General features: G+C 38.0%; 2 protein-coding genes across 3 annotated transcripts in view; both read left to right on the top strand.

The window, feature by feature from the left end:
* The window catches only part of LOC107571642 (collagen alpha-1(VIII) chain-like), a 17,836-nt gene extending 5,776 nt beyond the window's left edge, over positions 1-12,060 (top strand). The window contains exons 2-3 of the mRNA XM_016257977.1: positions 8,231-8,537; positions 9,330-12,060. Coding sequence (XP_016113463.1) covers positions 8,234-8,537; positions 9,330-11,239 — 2,214 coding nt within the window. The 5' untranslated portion in view covers positions 8,231-8,233 and the 3' untranslated portion in view covers positions 11,240-12,060. The remainder of the gene's footprint in view (positions 1-8,230; positions 8,538-9,329) is intronic.
* A 1,322-nt stretch (positions 12,061-13,382) lies between these two features.
* Positions 13,383-22,153, top strand: part of LOC107571641 (protein jagunal homolog 1-B-like) — a 39,983-nt gene continuing 31,212 nt past the window's right edge. The window contains exons 1-3 of one of the 2 annotated variants that reach the window (XM_016257975.1): positions 13,383-13,478; positions 14,392-14,503; positions 16,146-17,043. In XM_016257975.1, coding sequence (XP_016113461.1) covers positions 14,415-14,503; positions 16,146-16,608 — 552 coding nt within the window. In that variant the 5' untranslated portion in view covers positions 13,383-13,478; positions 14,392-14,414 and the 3' untranslated portion in view covers positions 16,609-17,043. Of the gene's footprint in view, positions 13,479-14,391; positions 14,504-16,145; positions 19,420-22,153 lie in introns of those variants that run through there. The other variant, XM_016257974.1, reaches the window with a different exon arrangement.

The raw sequence follows: 22,153 nt of genomic DNA, 5'->3' as shown, positions 1-22,153 counted from the left end.
TTCTTGAGTTTCTTTAGATCGCGGCATAATGTGTTGCTATTTAAGCATGCTTCACTTTGTCAGACAGGTTCTATTTAAGTGATTTCTTGATTCAACAGGTCTGGCAGTAATCAGGCCTGGGTGTGTCTAGTGAAATTTAACTTAGCTTTCTAAAATAATGTGGTTAATCACAGCTCTTTCATGATTTAACCGGAGGGGGCAATTAATTTTTCACGTAGGGCCACGTAGGTTTGGACAGCTTTTTTCCCTTAATAAATGAAATCATCATTTAAAAACTGCATTTTGTATTTACTTGCATTATCTTTGTGTAATATTAAAATTTGTTTGATGATCTGAATCTTTTAAGTGTGACAAATATGCAAAAAATGTAACAGGAAGGGGGCAAAAACCTTTTCACACCACAGTAGTTACTTCTTTATAAAAAGGCAACACATTTTCTTTTTGGTGTAGGGGTATGGTTAGGTTTTGGGTTTGGGCTTTATATAAAATAATAGTATGTGGTTTGTGGTAATTTACATTAATAAAGGAAAACTAGCAGATGGTTTTATTCAAAGTGACTAATTAAATTTGTCAAGGAGCCATCAATATTACAAATAACAAAATGAAAGTATTGGAAAGGGTCTTTTCACTGCGATGCTATGGATGAACAATTTTTGTGCCATTAAAGATCCTTTAAGTGAACAGTTCTTAAAAGAACCATTTTTTTCTTATTGAAGAACTTTGTTCCACTATAAAGAACCTTTGGTACATTTGAAAGGTTCCATGTATGTTAAAAGTTCTTCATGGAACCATAGATTTAAATACAGAACCTTTATTTTCAAGAGTGTAGGTGAACGCCTGAGAATTGTAGCTATGTGTGTGTTTCATGGGAGAAATGTCTTGAAACTCTTTCTCACTCTTCCTATTTCCAGAGAAAGCATGACCTGTAGTAATTGGTAGGGTGGGAACATAGGGTGGTGTGTGTGGGTGGGTGAGCATGTGTCTTTTGGCATCTCCTGCTGTTTACTGTCGGCACGTCATTATCACCATCATGGTGACTGTAAAGAACTGTAAAGTTCTTCTAATTCAGTAGCCAGATCCGAAACAGCAGCTCCAAAATATTGCATCATGAATCCATTTGTCAGCATAATGGAAAGCAACACCCTATATTCTCTCTCTCTCTCTCTCAACATTTAAATGTATTCATTTTGCAGACACTTTTATCCAAAGTAACTTACATTGCATTCAAGGTATACATTTGATCAGTTCATGCATTCCCTGGGAATCGAACCCATGACCTTGGTTTTGCTTCTATTGTACAGTCTGAACTACGGGAATGCATCTGTAAAATATTATCATTACTATTTAAAAAAAAGGAGCCTCATTTGCATCCGTTCCATCTCATTGGGTTTCATTTGGCATGTTACAGATGCTTTTTATCCAAAGTGTCTTCTGATAATTTTATTACATTGACTATCACCCTTGGGCAACCTGGGGAAAAAGTGCAGGGTTTCCTTTAGTCATACAGGCAGTTGCAAACAATGAATTTGATCATGCTGGCTTGCTTTTGGGGTTGACACTCTTCACATTTCCCAATAAGCAATATTTAGCCGATTCAATATTTTACAGCATAGCAAATAGATTAATGTATGTTCAATATAGTTCATGTTATAGGTTTTATTAATTTATTTATCAATTTACTATATTCTGATGTTTACAGTTTTTTTTTATTTAATCTATTAATTAAATTAAATGTAATTTTTGAACATGGGAACCCTGAAAGTGTCTCAATGCAAAACGTACTGGATTCAGATCTCGGATGAACCCCTAATTTATTTTTAACTTTTGGACACAAACTTTGGACAATTTAAGTTACACTTAAAATGTCTAAATATCATGACAAATCTAACCAAACGGCATTTGGAAACAAATTAGGCAAATTATGCTTTATTAAAAAACAATGGTTATTCTAATTATTAAAATTAAAATTATATATATACAGGTGCATCTCAATAAATTAGAATGTCGTGGAAAAGTTAATTTATTTCATTAATTCAACTCAAATTGTGAAACTTGTGTATTAAATAAATTCAATGCACACAGACTGAAGTAGTTTAAGTCTTTGGTTCTTTTAATTGTGATGATTTTTGCTCACATTTAACAAAAACCCACCAATTCACTATCTCAACAAATTAGAATATGGTGACATGCCAATCAGCTAATCAACTCAAAACACCTGCAAAGGTTTCCTGAGCCTTCAAAATGGTCTCTCAGTTTGGTTTACTAGGCTACACAATCATGGGGAAGACTGCTGATCTGACAGTTGTCCAGAAGACAATCATTGACACCCTTCACAAGGAGGGTAAGCCACAAACATTCATTGCCAAAGAAGCTGGCTGTTCACAGAGTGCTGTATCCAAGCATGTTAACAGAAAGTTGAGTGGAAGGAAAAAGTGTGGAAGAAAAAGATGCACAACCAACCGAGAGAACCGCAGCCTTATGAGGATTGTCAAGCAAAATCGATTCAAGAATTTGAGTGAACTTCACAAGGAATGGACTGAGGCTGGGGTCAAGGCATCAAGAGCCACCACACACAGACGTGTCAAGGAATTTGGCTACAGTTGTCGTATTCCTCTTGTTAAGCCACTCCTGAACCACAGACAACGTCAGAGGCGTCTTACCTGGGCTAAGGAGAAGAAGAACTGGACTGTTGCCCAGTGGTCCAAAGTCCTCTTTTCAGATGAGAGCAAGTTTTGTATTTCATTTGGAAACCAAGGTCCTAGAGTCTGGAGGAAGGGTGGAGAAGCTCATAGCCCAAGTTGCTTGAAGTCCAGTGTTAAGTTTCCACAGTCTGTGATGTTTTGGGTGCAATGTCATCTGCTGGTGTTGGTCTATTGTGTTTTTTGAAAACCAACGTCACTGCACCCGTTTACCAAGAAATTTTGGAGCACTTCATGCTTCCTTCTGCTGACCAGCTTTTTGAATATGCTGATTTCATTTTCCAGCAGGATTTGGCACCTGCCCACACTGTCAAAAGCACCAAAAGTTGGTTAAATGACCATGGTGTTGGTGTGCTTGACTGGCCAGCAAACTCACCAGACCTGAACCCCATAGAGAATCTATGGGGTATTGTCAAGAGGAAAATGAGAAACAAGAGACCAAAAAATGCAGATGAGCTGAAGGCCACTGTCAAAGAAACCTGGGCTTCCATACCACCTCAGCAGTGCCACAAACTGATCACCTCCATGCCACGCCGAATTGAGGCAGTAATTAAAGCAAAAGGAGCCCCTACCAAGTATTGAGTACATCTACAGTAAATTAACATACTTTCCAGAAGGCCAACAATTCACTAAAAATGTTTTTTTATTGGTCTTATGAAGTATTCTAATTTGTTGAGCCAAAATCATCACAATTAAAAGAACCAAAGACTTAAACTACTTCAGTCTGCGTGTACTGAATTTATTTAATACACGAGTTTCACAATTTGAGTTGAATTAATGAAATAAATGAACTTTTCCACGACATTCTATATATATAGACATATTTTTGTAATATATAGACCAGTGGTCGCCAACCCATCGATTGCGATCGACTCGTAGATCTTTATCACTGTCCCAGTAGATCCCGAAAAAAACAGTAAAATAAGTAAAAAAATGCATTACATTTATGGTGTTATATTAATGTATCACTGACGGGTACTGTCTTGAGAAAAGTTTCGATGGCAATGGCATTTTCTTCTCCGTATAAAGCGCTACTCTGCTTTGTTTACAGCGGTAAACAAGGAAACGCTATATTGCGGTCGGTTCATAAGAAGTGTTGCCAAGTCCGCGGTTTTCTGTTTTTTCTGTTTCCGCGGGTTGAAGCGACCCCAATAACGTGATATTTAGTCCCTGGAATGTGAATTTTACTGGAAGGTCCCCGCCGAAAAACGTGTATTTTACCCCCGGAATGCGATTTTTACAGGGGAATCCCCCTCGAAACGCGATTGGACTAGTTTTATTGCGAAAACTTGGCAACCCTGTTCACAGGCGCCACCTGCTGTCAGAGAGTGCGTCTCATTCAGACCTGCTGTTTTTGTTTCGTGCAGATGTTTTATGTAGCAAATAAATAAATAACACCTAAAGTCAGACCATTCTGTTTTTGTTTTAAATCCTGAAATTAATCTAAATCAAATAAAAAACAACTGCCTGTGCAGATCATGATTAAAATGCAGTGGTTGCCTCTAATTTCAAATGGCTAGATATTTTTGTTTAAAGCCAGTTTGTTTGTTATAAAGCAAATAGCCAATAAATAAAATTGCTTAAAAATCAGTATCAGTATCAGAATCCAATTTGCTAGTTAAAAAAAAGAAAGAAAGAAAATAAAATCTGAATTCTGAATCAGCTATGATTGGCGCATCACTAATTTAAATACTAAGTAAAAGGCCTCAAATTTGAAGTACAATCTGGGATGTCTTTTTCTATCAATTCTTCAATAGGTAGATCTTGTCTTTCATAAAGGCCGAGGTCAGGTATCTTGGGCCTAAAAAGTTTGGTGACCACTGATATAGACACTGCTGGCAGAAATAATAGAAAAGCTCCAAAATAATGTAGGGCTGAGCATATAACCTTCTTATCATGCCAGCATTGATTATATGGTTGACACCCAGCATGCTCTTCTTTATTTGTTTATTGTGAATTGAAGTGAAACACCTGGAAGCAGTCAGAAAAGCAGGAATGGAAATTTGATTATATTAGAATAGGGGCAGGACGATAACAGAACTGTGGCATGAAACCAAGCAGACAAACGCTGCGGTTGTAAATTTTGGCCAAAAGAGTGGAGGAAAACATTGGTTCCTGCTCTCTGCAGTGGACGTGTAGGGTTGCTGCTGTTCCGTCATGCCGTCCTTGTGGTTTTGACCCTCGCCTGTCAACATATTTCTCATTTGACCTTTGGCTTCAGCATCGAAATCTGTAGGATTTTTTTTTTCTGGCATGCTTGAACATCCAAATGTAGGCTGGAGGGAACAACGTGAGAAGCTTGTTTCAGCCTTGTGAATTTGATAAATAAGCATGGATATTCAACCAGGCCAGGTTGTGAACTGAGTTGTTGGGTTCAGAATGAAGCTTTGAGGAGCCATGTTTTTTGTCCCATGACCTCTCCTGAACTGCTTCTCTTGAGATTGTTTTGGCATCTCTTTGGTGATTTATGCTGGGTGGGTACCATGAATGCTAATAAGAACTATTGATTATGGTATTCCGTATCACTTAATATTTTTCAGACATGGCCAGCATTAATTGAGAAATGTTCCAATGGAATGAGGCTGTTTTGATGCCCACAACATTTTTAAATATAGAGCATTGGATGGACCTTCACTTTGACTTGCCAGTCTCGTCAAACACAAAGAAAGAGTTGTTTTTCTTAAGTTAAGAGTTCTAGGCTGAGCGTAGTCAGCACCTAATAATGACACAAGATCCTCTGAAAACAAATCACTGGGTGGAGTTATAAATTAGGGAGGTTTGAGGAATGAAATTCATTTCTGAGAATGAAATGTTTGGTTTGTGTTCTGTGCCCATTGAATGAGGGAACTAATGAATGAATTAATGTCAAAGGATGTGATGTAGCCTATGGAAAACTAGGAATGACCCTTAAAAATAACTATCTATTGAATTAATTATTTATCATTTCAAAAATAAAAATGTAACTAATCACTAATCACTAATGACAAATACATGTACATATAGAGCTGTTAAGTTGAAATGTTTAAAATTTAGTAATAAATAATACATAAATAAATAAATTGTATATTTTTATATATTTTAAATAAATTGCATTTAAAAAAACATAGGCCGGTTGCTTAATCCATTTTCCATTATTAAAATTGTTTTTTTTGTCTTCATTAAGTTTTATTGATTAATCAAGAAAATGCTTTATACTGTTGCATAATATATTGATAATTTATTCATTGTTTATTTTTAAGTGCCACTCCTTCTCATCAGTATTAAAGTGTCCTACATTATTCAAAGATAATGTAAAGATTAAAATAAATACAATTAAAACAACAAAATTATAAAAAAATTGCTTCTAGATTTTTGTGTGTGCTGTGAATGGTGATTCATGATAGTGTATTTTTTATTTATTTAATTCATCATCATTATTCTTCTTCTTATTATTATTTAAATGCATTCATTAATGATGGTGTATGGTGTATGCTCTCCCAAACTGAATTAAGAATAAAGTTTGAACAGATGATACTGGAGTAGGTTTAGAGATGTAAAAGAGGTGGAAAGTATCTTTAGAGTCACAGTCAACCTGGCTGGCGGCATCCCAAGAAAAATGGTTTATGTGTTACTTTGTATTTTTGTTCTATTCATGCTGGATCAGTCAAGATCTCCGTTTACAGTAGCTCACAAAAGGAAATCAAAGCTCTGGCATTCCACCCACACACTGATCCCAATACGTCTGTATGTATTAGAATCAAAACCCGGCTCCCTAAAAAGCATTCCAGCTTTTAAGATTTTTCCACACTCAATCAAAGCAAGATGCCCCCTCCATTCTGGGTTCGGCTTTGGTTTAGGCTCACATTTTGGATTTTAGCGCAGCTATCGGTTGGGTGTGAAAACACCAACGCTTTGTAACTGAGTGGCTGGGTTTCCCATTCAACACAATTTCAAGACAGACCTGAGAGGATGTGGCTCTCAAGACAACAGAAAGAATAAGCAAAAAAGTAAGAAATAGATTTGTTTGTGCCATAGTGTTCTGATAATTAGACAGCATGATTATGTGTTGACTTTTTTGCATTTGTGTTACTTGCAGTGTAAAGTTTTGTAAAGATGGCGTCACGTGGTGGCAGTCTACATTTTTATGACTCATTGGTATTATCAGCTGACAATTTTTAAGGTTTATGTCTGATGCACAAGACACTGAATACAAAACGATGAATAATGGGATAACTAACAGTTTGCCCTCTCTTCTGATTTGGAGAAAGCAAACTGTTAGCATTCCCACTGATTTCAAAGGCGGTTGCTCAGGATTATTTGCAGTCAGATGGTGTCTGTGTAGTTAAGACCCCTTGATCCACACACACAAACTTCCAGTGTTCATATGTGAGCAGTTACTGACATCTAATGGTCATGTTTAAGTATAACAAATGTTTTGCTATGCTAGTGCAAACAAAACTCTTTTTAATGCAGAAATAATTTAAGAAACTTAAAATTATTAACTTAAATGTGCTATTTTTTTAAATATTTTTTGCTGAACTTTTTGCATAGAATATATGAGGGATAATGTCAGTCAGCTGGTCATTATCTTAAGATGCTATCTAGAGCTGAAAATTGATGTTTCAAGTCATATATGAATGTATTTACTGTATATTTTGCTGTTCTAAGATAAAATAAAGCAGTCCATATACTGTTAGAAGGTTCTAATGTGGCTCATGTGAGGCTGATTTTAATGTATTTATTTGCAATTTATTTATTCAATGCTGTATTTCAAAAATATTGAGACTTTCCCTTGTTCTGCTGCGAATTGAAGGGCCAATACAGACTTTGTATGGGCATATTATATAAAAAGACGATTCATTGAAAGATTGAGTTGGAAGAGCATTGTAAAGGGAGTCATGTCATGAATAATAAAAATGTCCTTGTTTTCAGAAACAAACTATTCTTATAAAACTTTATTTACTATAAAAACATACTTCTTTTAGATGTTAAGGTGTCCTTCCCAGTTCAAATAGACCATTTATTGAAACAACTGCAAACACAACTTGTTGTTAACGGCTAGAAGTAGTATAGATGCTATTAGTACTAAACAAATGTTTAAACAAGTTCACCAAACCTTTCTCTGTTCCTTGTTGTGTGGTATCGCATATTTGAAGAGTACTGGCATTAGAAAATGGTGTAACATTCCTAATTCATGGTTGTTTTTGTTGCAAACAATGATTTTCTGATAAGGCTTATTAAGAATTTTATTAACACTATTATATAGCCATGCAGTAACAGAAATTTTCCCGAATTAAGCATTGATGATGCTGTATTGACATTTTAAACACTGTAGAATTAATAATATTATTCAGTAATGTGAAACGATAGTTGATTGGTCAGTTATGGAATGGACAATGACCTTATGGGTGTCAACTCTTTAACCTGACTTCTCTAAAACAATGTTCAAGGCATAGAAGTGCTTTCACTACACTTTGGTGTCAGCCCTTACTTCTAGCTTTCCTGTCTTTTTTCAAGACAACTAACCTTCTCTCTTATGTTCCATTCCACAGGACATGGCTGGGCCTCTCCTCTCTGCCCACTTGTTTATACTGGTGGAGCACTTCTATCTGCTACATCATATCCATGCAGGGGCATTTTATGGTCACAAGTCACTGCCCCAACAGCACCAGCTTCTGCCACAGTTACCTCTTCCGTCACATGGCAATGAGGGGATACCACAACAAATACCCCAACACCATTACCATGGAAAGGAAACACCACACTTACCATATGGAAATGAGATGCCTTTGCTTCCACAGTATGCAAAAGAACGTCCACAGATACCCATGCACATGGGTAAACCTATTGTAGGAAAAGGTTGGTAATTTAGCAAATTCCTTTATAATTACTTTGCTTGCAGCTTTTATAACATCATATTCATTTAGAGGCTACATAGAATCTTGGTATTTTAAAAAAAAAATCACTCCACAGGATAATTTAAACTGAACTGTAAAGGACCGGTTATAATTCAGTTTCCGCATTCCGTCTTGCACACAGCTGTGTCCGCACAGCTTTCAAAATATACTCAACCACAGATGAGCATGGATGGACGAGTTTAACAAATGCACAGTACCACCAAGACTCATTCTATCTCAACATTCAGTTCGCGCCTGTGCTGCTGTACACGGCCCGTCTGCACGGTCACAAAAATTGGGCTGCACACTGACAGTGTGTGCGGACATCTGCAGACACTTCTGGTGATGAAAACTGTGTCATGCAGACAGTGCACGGACCATCGCGGCATGCGGTTTTTATACTTTGGGCTTAAAACTGCAATGTTGAAAAAAGCTAGCTGACAGAAAGCATTTTTAATCTTTCTGATAGGTTAACCTCTTGAAAACACCTTCCATCAGATTTTAATGAGGTTTGGGAGGGTGTTTTTGAGTGTGTGTGTGTGTAGTTTATTTGTATTTATTTTTAGTTTATTCTCATTTTAGCTCTGTTTTATTCACTCTAGGTTAAATTCATACAATTGATTTATATTGAATATATTTTTGGTCCAAGAATACATTAATAACATTTTTGTACATTCATTTTAACTTTCAGACATGCAAATAATGTGTGTGTTTATGAACAAGTGTTGACCGTTACTGTGACCATTTTTTTCAGGTGAAACTATTCCAAGAGGAGATAAAGGTCCTCCTGGTGAGCCTGGTCCAAAGGGACTTCCAGGGCCTCAGGGCCCTCCAGGACTTCCTGGTCATGGTATCCCAGGACCTACAGGTAAACCTGGTCCTCAAGGTCCACCAGGACTCCCAGGAATTGGAAAGCCAGGAATGCCAGGTTTACCAGGAAAACCTGGAGGTATAGGTTTACCAGGACCAAAGGGTGAGTTGGGACCAATTGGTGGTGAAGGACCAATAGGAATGCCAGGACCTCCAGGTCTTCCCGGGCCACATGGCTTACCAGGTGTGTCAAAACCAGGTGCACAAGGACTTCCAGGACAACCTGGATCTCGTGGAGAACCTGGACATAAGGGCTTCCCTGGGATCCATGGTCTCCCAGGGCCAAACGGTGAGAATGGGATCGGCCTCCCAGGACTGCCAGGAGTAAAGGGACATCCTGGACCTCCAGGACCACCAGGACAAGTAGGACTACCAGGAGTTGGCAAACCAGGATTGAATGGACTACCTGGGGCTCCTGGAGGCCAAGGTAAACCTGGTGCACCTGGAGAACCAGGATTGGCAGGAGTCCCAGGGGGGAGAGGACCACCAGGACCACCAGGACTACCAGGCTTTGGCAAACCTGGTTTGGATGGCTTGCCAGGGAAACCAGGTCTTCCAGGTGGAAGGGGCGAGCCAGGTCCCTCTGGTTTACCTGGAAACCCAGGCTTGCCTGGTTTTGGCAAACCTGGATATCCTGGCCCTAAAGGTGAAAAAGGGCATGGTGGTTTACCTGGTCCCCAAGGCCCAAAAGGTGAAAAGGGTCATGGTGGTCTTCCTGGAATGATTGGACCACCAGGGCCAAGTGGCCTTCCAGGCCCTCCCGGTCTCTTGGGACCACCTGGAGGCATTGGTTTCCTTGGTCCAAAAGGAGAGGGTGGTGCAGTAGGACCTAAGGGACAACTTGGTCCAAAAGGTGAAGCAGGGCCTCCAGGACTTCCAGGCAAGCCAGGATTCCCAGGAGAATTGGGGCAACCAGGACCTAGAGGCTTACCAGGTCCCATAGGACCTAAAGGTGAAAATGGACATAAAGGCTTTAACGGCCTACCTGGGGCCCCTGGAAAGCCTGGCGCAAAAGGACAAGTTGGATTCCCAGGAGAGAAAGGCCACCCAGGGCCTATGGGAATCCCAGGATTAATGGGTCAAGCAGGACCAATAGGCCCACCTGGTCTACCAGGCCCAAAAGGGGAATATGGACCACCAGGAAAACCTGGAATGTCAGGCGAGGGAAAACCTGGGCTTCCAGGCCCAATAGGCCCACCTGGTATTCCTGGAGTAGGTGGGCACCCAGGTCAACCTGGAATACCTGGTCCTCCTGGCCCACCTGGCCTACCAGGACCTCCTGCTCAATCTCCATTTATCGGGCAAATCCTTCCTAAGACAGGTCCTGGGCTAGATGGGGCAAAAGGTGGTTACAAGAAAGAAAAGCCTGGAGGAGCCAATATTGGTAGGAATGGCGTAGAGATGCCTGCTTTTACAGCTCAGCTGACAACACCATTTCCTCTAGTTGGGCAACCTGTTGTCTTCAACAAGATTTTATATAATGGTAACCAGAATTACAACTCTCAAACTGGCGTCTTCACTTGCAAAATACCTGGAATTTACTACTTTGTTTACCATGTTAATTGCAAAGGAAACAATGTATGGGTAGCATTGTACAGGAACAATGAGCCAGTTATGTATACATATGATGAATTCAAAAAAAGTTACCTGGATCAGGCATCAGGGAGTGCAGTGCTGCCCTTACAAGTTGGAGACACTGTTCATATCCAGTTACCATCAGACCAAGCTGCAGGACTTTATGCTGGTCCATATGTCCACTCATCATTCTCTGGATATTTGTTATATCCCATGTGAATTTGTGAAAAAAAGTCACTCATATAAAATCAATGCTACATCAAGTAAACTGTATGTGCCATCAGTACAGAGTCACTCTCTCAAAGGTAATTGACAATTAAGTTACAGAGTGAGGTATGTTTTATAGCATAGTGTGGTACAGTGGCAAAGGAATATATAATGAAATAATGTTAAATGTATGTTTTACACATACACAAACTTACATAATTTGAAACAGTCTTTCAGAAACTTACATTATCCATTCATCCATATGGTTAGCACTTTGTTAGAACTCTTATCACATTATTTATTTGCATATTTTGTATTGTTTGATAGTATATTGATTGTATATAGATGGGGTCACATTGACTACATATCAATGTAAAATGATGTGATGTTGACATATGTCATAATGAAGAATTTTCAGATTGTTGGATATGCACTATTTTTCTGCTGTCTTAGTTTCTCATTGTGCCATCTCAATGAACTTAAAGAAAGTATGTGAGCACATAAGTGTTATGTTTAGATGTTACTTTTTTTAGTGATCTCATTAACTAAAAATTACATTTAGGTTCTTTCATACCCAACTGATTTGAGTAGCCTAGATCAGATCATTGTTTATCAAAACAAACTCAAAATACAATATCAGTAGGCTATATAAAAGTTGCCACATGGACACTCTAAGTTAAATTCAAATAGTCTTAGGAACCTCTTTGTAATTTATTTTTAGTTTTACTACTGAATGACTAAATTTGTATATGTGCAAAAAGATGGCGGGGCACAAAAAATAAGGAATTTATTGTTTGTTATTTTTGACAATGGTGCTAAACTGTTAAACATATATGGAGTAAAGATTTAATGTCATTGTTATTCTTTTTTAATAAATCGAATTGACTGAAATCGTGTGGATTTGTAATTAGGGAGTTCCACAAAAAATAAAGAATCCCTTTCAGTCTTTATGTTGACCTAAGGAATTTTGGATATTATAAACTTAGTCAGACACTGAGCTGAAGCCCTCCATAACTGTAACATCCCCCATAGTCCACCAGTCAAGACAGGCAGCAAAATACTAACCTCACTGTTTACTGGATATAGTTGAATTGTCACTCACCTGCAATTAAACTAATTAATGTTGCCATTTCAAAGCGGGTCCCACCTTGAATGTTTGCAGTAACAAACACATCCTTCAGGTGCTGCGAAACAGTTAAGGCTAAATATGCACGCAAAGAAGTACAGCTCCTAATGCAGGTGTGTGAGTTGTCCTCATCTATTTTGGAGTGATTGCAATGTATTCAGGGACACCCCCAACATCCTAAACAAACAAAAAAGAGATTACCTTAGATAAAGTTTGATTAATATGTACATATAGTACAGGTCAAAAGTTTGGACACATTACTAGTTTTAATGCTTTTGAAAGAAGTCGCTTATGCTCATAAAGCCTGCATTTATTTGATTAAAATTACAGAACAAAAACAGTAATATTCAGCAAGGATGTGTTAAATTGATAAAAAGAAAAGTGATATTAAAGACTTATATTGTTATAAAAGATTTCTATTTGTTTTAAAATGTGAAACCACTTTTTAATAAAAAATCCTGAAAAAGTGTAATATGTTATAAAATAAATATTAAGCAGCACATCTGTTTCTAACATTGATAATAAATCAGCATATAGAATGATTTCTGAAGGATCATGTGACACTGAAGAATGGTAATGATGCTGGAAAATAAGCTTTGCATCACAGAAATAGATTATATTTTAAGTGTGAGTATACTTAAATAGAAAACCATTATTTTAAATAGTAATAATATTTCACAATTTTCTGTATTTTTGATCAAATAAATGCAGGCTTGATGAGCATAAGAGACTTCTTTCAAAAACATGAACAATAGTAATGCGTCCAAAATTTTGACCAGTACTGTATAAGTAAAAATATACTAAATGTAAAATAAAATGTTGTATAAATAGAAAGGTTAGGAATCATATTTGTTTCAAGTGCTTTTTATTGGTAGTGGGAGCAGCCTCCAACATCAATTTTGCCTAGACCTCCAAATGTCAAGTACTGGCCCTGAGTATGTTTATCCGTGGTATCAATCCTCTCAATGCAAATCTTTATGAACTCTTTTCCTAATCATTAATTGTTCCCACTCCGCGCCAGTGAGGGCGATATTGCATTATGTCCAGACGAACGCACATGTAGAACAACAGCTACTTTTGCTTCTGCAGTACGTGAAGCGGCTTGCTGGTTCATGTTGAAATAAGGTAGGTATAAAGTTTGAGTGTTCATAAGTGCGCGTCTTCTTATTTGTAACACCGATTATGACTGTGAATGAACTTCTGTGGTGTCTCGTAGAAATCATGTTGTTACTGTACCTGTAGGAAGCGTCAGCAAAAGCCGTAGAAGTTGGATTGAGTGACTAATAATTGTCATCAGAATGTATTAGAATAAAAAAATGCAGTGTCAAACAAATGTAATTATTTGTAAACTCCAATAATCAAATCATGCTACCGGTGGGTGAATATAGTATCAACCAGCTGTTTTACAGTACAAGGTCGTTAACAGACAAAAACAGCGAAGTTAACATTTTAAAAAGCTTTTGCACTTAACTGAAGTAGGATAAACAGCTTGCGGAAATGGAGGCTTTACAGTTTTGCTTGGTATAGTTTGGTTGAAGTCAACATATAGGACAAAATGGAGAGTATTTACGGAAGCGTTATTTGGTCTAACGTTACATTACTTGCACGCATTGTGCCGTTATACGATATTCAGATGTAATACAGTAGTCAACATTTGAAGTGGATCAAAAAAGTTCATCAAAATTGTCCTAAGACAAAAACGCATTTTGGTTCTAGGACAATTTGGATGAAAGGGACTTCAAATGTTGACTACTGTATATTTGTGCAACTTTTTGGTCAAAAGCAACAAATATTACAGTATCACGGTAGAAATAGTTTGCAATATATTATGTGGTGAAATGGTTATTTTTTAATTTACGTAAGTATTTATATTAGCAAACACGTCTTGCAGATGTAAATGCAGACGTCAAATAGACATATCTGTGATGTACGTGTGCTGTCAGGGCTGTTTGCCTCATGTAAACTTCTAGAGCGAAGAAGTGAGGTAAACTTCTAGAGCGAAGAAGTGAGGTAAATTTCGATTTTACCTTTACCTCAGGTTGTCGACGGAGGTGGGTTGCCATGGCATCACGATCAGGACCGCGCGCTACAGGAACAGACGGCAGCGACTTTCAGCACCGCGAGCGCGTGGCGTCACACTATCAGATGAGGTACATACTGTATGTGTTGTGAATTGTTTTGAACTCTTTCCCCGCCAACGTTTTTGAAAAAAATTTGTCAGCCACCGCCAGCATTTTTGATGATTTTTTATCAAATTTCATGGCCCCCAGAATATTTTGTTTTATGAATATCTGAGCATGCGATACGTCAAAATAAAGAACATACATCCCTCTACTTTAAAAAAAACATCCGTTTTATTCTAGCTTCAAACTTAATTTTTTTATCAACACTTGAATGTAGGTAAGTTTTATAAAAAGAACAACAACAATAACTTATTGAGCAAAAAGTAGAGAAAATCAAATTTTTATCAAATACTACATCTGGATCATATTCAGTAGGATGATCAAAGCAAAGATGCAGTAGATTGCTTCATCAACACCCCCATAGCTTGCACAGTCCTTTGCCACTTCCGGGATCGCCATTTCACTCGGTGACATTAGGCAGTTTTCATTTATATGCTGTTTATTGTTGATGATTGCATTGTTTTTCATATGCATATGCATAGATACGAGATCGCTCGTTTCTGCGTCTTCCTCGCATGTGTTTTTGATCGGCACATTCTAGACGCCCCCGAGCGCATAACAGTGAGATCGCTCGTTTCTGCGTCTTCCTCGCATGTGGTTTTGATCGGCACATTCTAGACGCCCCCGAGCGCATAACAGTGAGATCGCTCGTTTCTGCGTCTTCCTCGCATGTGGTTTTGATCGGCACATTCTAGACGCCCCCGAGCGCATAACAGTGAGATCGCTCGTTTCTGCGTCTTCCTCGCATGTGGTTTTGATCGGCACATTCTAGACGCCCCCGAGCGCATAACAGTGAGATCGCTCGTTTCTGCGTCTTCCTCGCATGTGGTTTTGATCGGCACATTCTAGACGCCCCCGAGCGCATAACAGTGAGATCGCTCGTTTCTGCGTCTTCCTCGCATGTGGTTTTGATCGGCACATTCTAGACGCCCCCGAGCGCATAACAGTGAGATCGCTCGTTTCTGCGTCTTCCTCGCATGTGGTTTTGATCGGCACATTCTAGACGCCCCCGAGCGCATAACAGTGAGATCGCTCGTTTCTGCGTCTTCCTCGCATGTGGTTTTGATCGGCACATTCTAGACGCCCCCGAGCGCATAACAGTGAGATCGCTCGTTTCTGCGTCTTCCTCGCATGTGGTTTTGATCGGCACATTCTAGACGCCCCCGAGCGCATAACAGTGAGATCGCTCGTTTCTGCGTCTTCCTCGCATGTGGTTTTGATCGGCACATTCTAGACGCCCCCGAGCGCATAACAGTGAGATCGCTCGTTTCTGCGTCTTCCTCGCATGTGGTTTTGATCGGCACATTCTAGACTCATTCAGGAGATGCGTAATAGCGCATAACAGTGAGAACGCGGAAAACCGGAAAATTCCGTGTTTGACGGGGAAAGAGTTAATGTAAAAATATAATTCGTAGCAGTATTTTAGTCCTGTATTTACAGTGTCCCATGAGTAACATCGCTTTTGTGTAAGGCTAGTATGATCATTAACCTGTTAGCCAATATATTAAGACATGTCGTGGGTATATATATAGGGGAATGACCCCTTAAAACTACTTAAAAATTGCAGTTCCTCTGATCCTGTTGAAATGACCGTTCTCAATCTCATCAGTGTGGCCCTGAAGTCTGAGATCAAGATGCTGAACATCGCTCATGCAGTGGTCTGGTTGCTTGTAGCAGCACAGGTGGTGGTCAGTCAGCTGAACTTGGTATCCCATAAAGTGGTGGCCGCTCCTTACCAATGGGAATACTTGTATCTTCTGAGCATCATACCTACCGTCTTCAGTTTCATGGCTTTGCCAAAAAACAACATCAGTTACCTGGTCATCTCAATGATCAGCGCCGGGCTTTTTTGTGTCGCTCCTATTCTTTATGGAGGGATGGAGATGTTCCCTGTGGCTCAGCAGCTTTATCGGCACGGCAAAGCTTATAGGTTCATCTTTGGCTTCTCTGCTGTCTCTATAATGTACTTAGCTTTGATTATTTCACTTCAAGTAAATGGCTGGCAGATCTACTACAGCAAAAAGCTGCTGGATGCATGGTTCACCAGCACACAAGATAAGAAGAAGAAATAAGAGACTGCTGGAGAATAATAGTTTGTCAGCTGCTTATATGTGTCTTTATTTTCTCTTCCTGAGGGCTCTTCGATCACATACGTTTTTATGATTACCTGACTAAGTACTTTGAGCCTAAGAGGAGATCAGATGCGTAAAACCAGGATGTTCAGTGTCAAGCTTCTCATCCACTGGCTCTCAGCCCAGATCAAGACGTCACTGAAGTCCGTTTCTGCTTAGGTTTGAACTGCTGGCTTTGTAATCTCTCTCTGTTTCCAGCACAATTCCATATGCTGTTTAACAGATACCTCAAGTCATTAAGGGATTCATCGGGATCTAGGCATATCTGGAAAATGTAACCTCAATGATGAGGAACCAGGCAGTGTGTGACGAACCACAGCAAAAGTCCATGTACTAATGTATGTCAGATATTCTGTTCTTTTCCACTAATCAGCTTTCAATAAAATTATCAGAAAATGTTGGAGTTTTTTTTTTTGCCAGTTTTTGAATAGATCAACACATACATTTGTTTGAGGTTGTAATAATATGTAACACATTTCAACAACAAAAATATATAAATTCCACGGTTCTTTATAGATGGTAACTTTGTATTGGCTCTGGATTAGTTCTCTGGTTTGGCTTTATATAAAGATGAAAAACACAAGTTCATAAGTATGAATATTACAGTTTTTTTTAAGCTTGCAATAATGCCCTTCCCTTTTTCTTCCTCAGCATGAAACAACCCAAGGGTATTGTTTTATAGAAATGCTCAGCAGATAATTAACTAAGGTTGGCGAGTTGTTTAAAGCGACAGTTCGCCTAAAAATGAAAATCTTGTCATAATTTACTCACCCTCAAATTTTTCCAAACATGTATGAGTTTCTTCTGTTGAAAACTAAAGAAGATATTTTGAAGATTGTTGGTAACCAAACAGTTGATGGTAGCCAGTGACTTCTATAGTATGGAAATAATAATAATAAATACTATGGAAGTCAATGGCTGTTGTTACCAGCAACTGTTTGGTTACCAACATTCTTCAGAACATCATCTTTTGTGTTTAAAAGAAGACAGAAATTCATAAAGGTTTGGAACAACATGAGAGTGAGTAGCTAAATGATGACAACATTTTCATTTTTGCGTGAACAGTCCCTTAAGAGTTGACCTCAGGTTTTACTGTATGTGTTTGCTTGACGTAACTCTTTACAAGAAACCATGATTTGTAGATGTTGTCAGTTATTAAAATAAAGCAAATATTAATTTGTGGTAAACCGTGTACTCGTTCCAAGAAAATAGATACTAGAACTGTACTGCATACAGTAGGTTTAAATTGATGCATGAGGCTTTTGCTGTGCATGCCAGACTATTTCTTTAAGGTCTGGTCAGTACGTGGCCAATAAAGCAGTAGAGTCGATGTGGAGGTTTCTATAGGTAAGTGCATCCTCCTCCATGGATGCACGGGTTCCAAAGCTTTAATAGCTTACACAGATTAACGCGTTTAACTTTGCACCTCGTTCAGCTTTATTCCTTTCGGAAGTTCTTGTGCAACACGTTTCTGTCTTCATTCCAAATACACTGTCAGGAATAATCTCACAGTACATTTGCAATGTTAAACCATCATCACCATTTGAAGTTGGCAGCTGGGTTCAGTGTATATCAGAGTTCACAGCTCTATCCACAAGCTACAATTAATTTAAAAAAGAGAGAAATAGTCTCTTCATTAGTAAACTTGAGTAGTTCAGACAGGATGCTGAGGAAAAACACTGACCTCCTGGCATAAATTCTCGTCTTGGTGTCTGAATGTTCAGCATGTGCATGGCTGCATATTGTCTAATATATTTATATACTATAAAGGCATTATGATTCTTTATCATAATGGTTTTCTGCTTTTGGGGGTTCATGCTTTTGGCCATTAGTTTGCATTTTCAGTGTTGAGATGTGCTGTTGATTTGCCTGTTGTTCAATGGCGTATCTGAAATGACAGCAATTTGCATCTAATACAAGGCTCACTTTGAATAACAAAATTAAGTTGAGTAATTTATCTTTAAACGTGTGACACACGCCAATCTTTTACACAATGCAGTGTTTTCTTGGACGTGAAATCAGTTGGTTTTGCAATGGCACATTAGTAGAGTGCACGCACGCATGGACGTATTGTGATATTAATCGCGTGCACACCTGCTTTGAATCTCTCCAGAATATTCAACAAAGATTTGTTCTTATGTAAAGAGATATTAGGTTGTGTATACAAATGTCAAATTATTCACATGATATCATTACCTATCTACGTACATTTGACAGGTTGAGAAGCTTAAAATACAAAGGAAACAGCAGTATTTTCTTTATCATTTTTATTATTATTAAAGGGATAGAACACCCAAAATTTACTCTCATGCTATCCCCAGATGTACAGACTTACTTTCTTAGGATGAGGGTGTTTGTCTTCTAAATAAAGAAAGTCAATTATATCTGGAATGGCATGAGTTTGAGTAATAAAAATTTTGAGATGGACTATCAATTTAAAATAGCCTATATTTTCATAATTACGAATACACTTTTTTTCAGACTAGTTATTAAAGCCTAGATATGTCTGCCAAGTAGAAAAATGATACGACCTGCCCGACCCAACATATTTCTTGTCATTTTTGGTTTTTGCAAAACATTGCACATTACAGTGTCCATAGCTCTTTTTTTTTCTTAAAATGCAAATATATTATGTCAAAACATATGAGATCCTCCTACATAAGTCATAAGCAGACATTTTCGAGAACCAGATCTGGATTATTAATGGGATGATGATGGATCGCTCCATGCTGCTGCTCATATTTCTTTCAGGTAAGGGATTATTGTAACATTAACAGATTAACTTTCAGAAAAATAGATTTTTTTATTTTATTTTAGATATAGGGCAGGTTTATATATATATGTGTGTGTGTGTGGTTTATGTCAATAGTGATATGATGATTGTTATAATAGATTTTTTGATACAATTAAAAAAAAAGTTATATTGTGTTATAAAAATTAGATTTAACCAAAGAAACATGTTAGTGAACCCTGTTGTTTTGACTGAAATACCTTATTTATTATTATTATGATTTCAATTTATATTCAAACAGCGTCTTTCCCATTCAATAAACAGCAACGCCGCAGCCAAACATAGCAAAACCGCTCACATACCTCTTCTACCGTCAGGATACAGAAGTACGTTGTTTCACTTAAGTGTGTGCGCCAGCGTTTCCCATGCCGTGTGCGAAGAAATCCTTTCCAATGATCCACGATGATAATCCAACAGTAGCAGAGTTTTCTGTTGACTAATTATAGCGGCAGCCAGTACCCGCTAAGGGGCTAAGTAGTGGGAATACATCCATGACGCGTTTCGATCGCAAAGGGTTTTAATTACAATATAGAAATGAACAGCAACAAGTTGCATGAAGACGGTAAGATAGAAAACAAAAGATAAACAAAATAAAATTAAATAAACAAAGTGAAACGGTCAACAGAAAGTGAGCGTCCCAGCTACTCACCCCCTTCCTCCATGATATCCACATCCAAACTAACAGGTAATATGCACCTATACAAAATTACGTAACAAACTGGAAGTGACAATTTCAAAATAAAAGACATCAAACCGTATCTGGCACCTACACATATATATATGTGACTAAGCTTTAGATATAAACAATCTCACTACACTTTTTTTTTGTTTTGTTTTTTTGTGCTATTTAAAAATTACTTTTTTTTGGCTGCCAGATACTTCAGATTCCCCAGTTTAGGCTGATTTGCATGTGTCACAGGGATTTAAAGAATTATGTGCTGGAGTTTCACTTGCAAATGATGTCTAAGTGCAGAGTTGTCATTGGGTGGTCTGTCTTTATGGTATACCATACTTATTGGGCTAGGGAATAGGCAGCCCACCCATAAAATACTGTCTTGGCCCTGTTTTGGGTGCATAAATAAACTGCAAATAAACTCACTGCACTCTGTAGAAGAACCATTTTGGTTCCCCAAAGAACCTCCCAGTGAAAACTCTTAAAAGAACCAATTATATATTATAGTTTGCATTTTTAATATTTTTATAATCTACACTCTTAGAAATATTAGTTCTTTATTGGCAGCTTTGGTTCCATGGAATCTTTCCATTGCACAAAATATTCTTTAAAGTGAAAAAGATACTTTAGATTATTAAAATGTTCCTCACTGTATGAAAATAAAATGGTTCTTTTAAGAACTGCTCACTGGAAGGTTCTTTTGGGAACAAAAAAGGGTTCAAAAATGTTCTCTGAAGGGTTGCGGAACCCAAAATGGTTCTTCTATGGCAGTGGTTCTCAATTCCAGTCCTCACGTACCACTGCTCTGCATATTTTGCATGTCTCTCTTATTTAACACTTGATTCAGATAACCAGCTCGTTAGAAGAGAGCTCCATGAATGAACGAATGAGTGTTCCGACTGAAATGAACATTCATTCACGGATTTGCACTACACCACTTCCTGCAGCATCACACACGGATGAAACTTACTAGAGAAGTGTGAGATTATATACCTCTGTAAATAAATACAATTTAAATTCACATTCACGTTAATGCCCTTTGAATGGGACATATACGCTCCCTTCGAACTGGAATCATGGTGGAATATCCTGTGATGTTCACTTCGTAGGGCACTAACGGTCGAATAGAACAAACGTTTGAAGTGATAAGAGAAAAATACAAAATGTGCAAAGCGGTGGTACACGAGGACTGGAATTGAAAGCCACTGTTCTGTGGCATCACTGCGAAAACCCACTTTTGGAAGTGTAAATATCCTTTTTTCAGTTTAAAGAACCTTTTGTGCAAAGTAAAGGTTTCATGGATCTTAAAAGTTCTTCATGGAACCATGAATGCCAATAAAGAACTTTTACTTTTAAGAATGTAGCTCTCAATAGGACAACACTCTCATTATTTAACCCTCTACCGCATGGTGTAGCCATATGGCAACATACTCTTTGTGTTCATTTCCTTGCCACTGTCTCTTTAAGGGAACATTCTCGTTTTTTTTTGTTGGAAAGAGAAGACCTTAGTTTAGCCAATGATGTGCTTTGATTAAGTCAGATGACATGCCGTTTTTACTAAAACTAAAACATCAGTAACAAACAAGGACCAGTCCTGTCACTTCTACAAAAAAATCTAAAACATCACTGTTATGATGTTATGATGACATATTCACCTCTCCAAAAAGTTTTTATAAAATTAGTTTTTGGTAAATCATTCAAATGTATGTGTTGCCAAGTGGCAACACTGTGCAATAGTGGAATGACATTATAACAATAGTTTAGCTAGCTAGCAAGGTCAGCTGCAATTTGTTAAGCTGTAACAATAACAACATTAATACTAGTGAAATAATGTTGATTAGTCGTATGTTAATGGATATAATCGAATTGAAATGGCAATTTTACTTTTGATTAAATATGAATACAGGTAGCATTACATCAGTGAGCACGGCCATATTCTATGGCAAGGTAAAGAAGAAAAGGGCAAAACTTGCTCTTCCTCCACATGAAAAAACTGCTTTGTGAAGTTTCATACATAAAAA

Source organism: Sinocyclocheilus grahami, unplaced genomic scaffold (genome assembly GCF_001515645.1).
Source record: "Sinocyclocheilus grahami isolate Dianchi unplaced genomic scaffold, SAMN03320097.WGS_v1.1 scaffold1624.1, whole genome shotgun sequence".
NCBI lineage: Eukaryota > Metazoa > Chordata > Actinopteri > Cypriniformes > Cyprinidae > Sinocyclocheilus > Sinocyclocheilus grahami.
The sequence above is the reverse complement of the archived record's forward strand: the minus strand, read 5'-3'. Positions and strand labels throughout refer to the sequence as shown.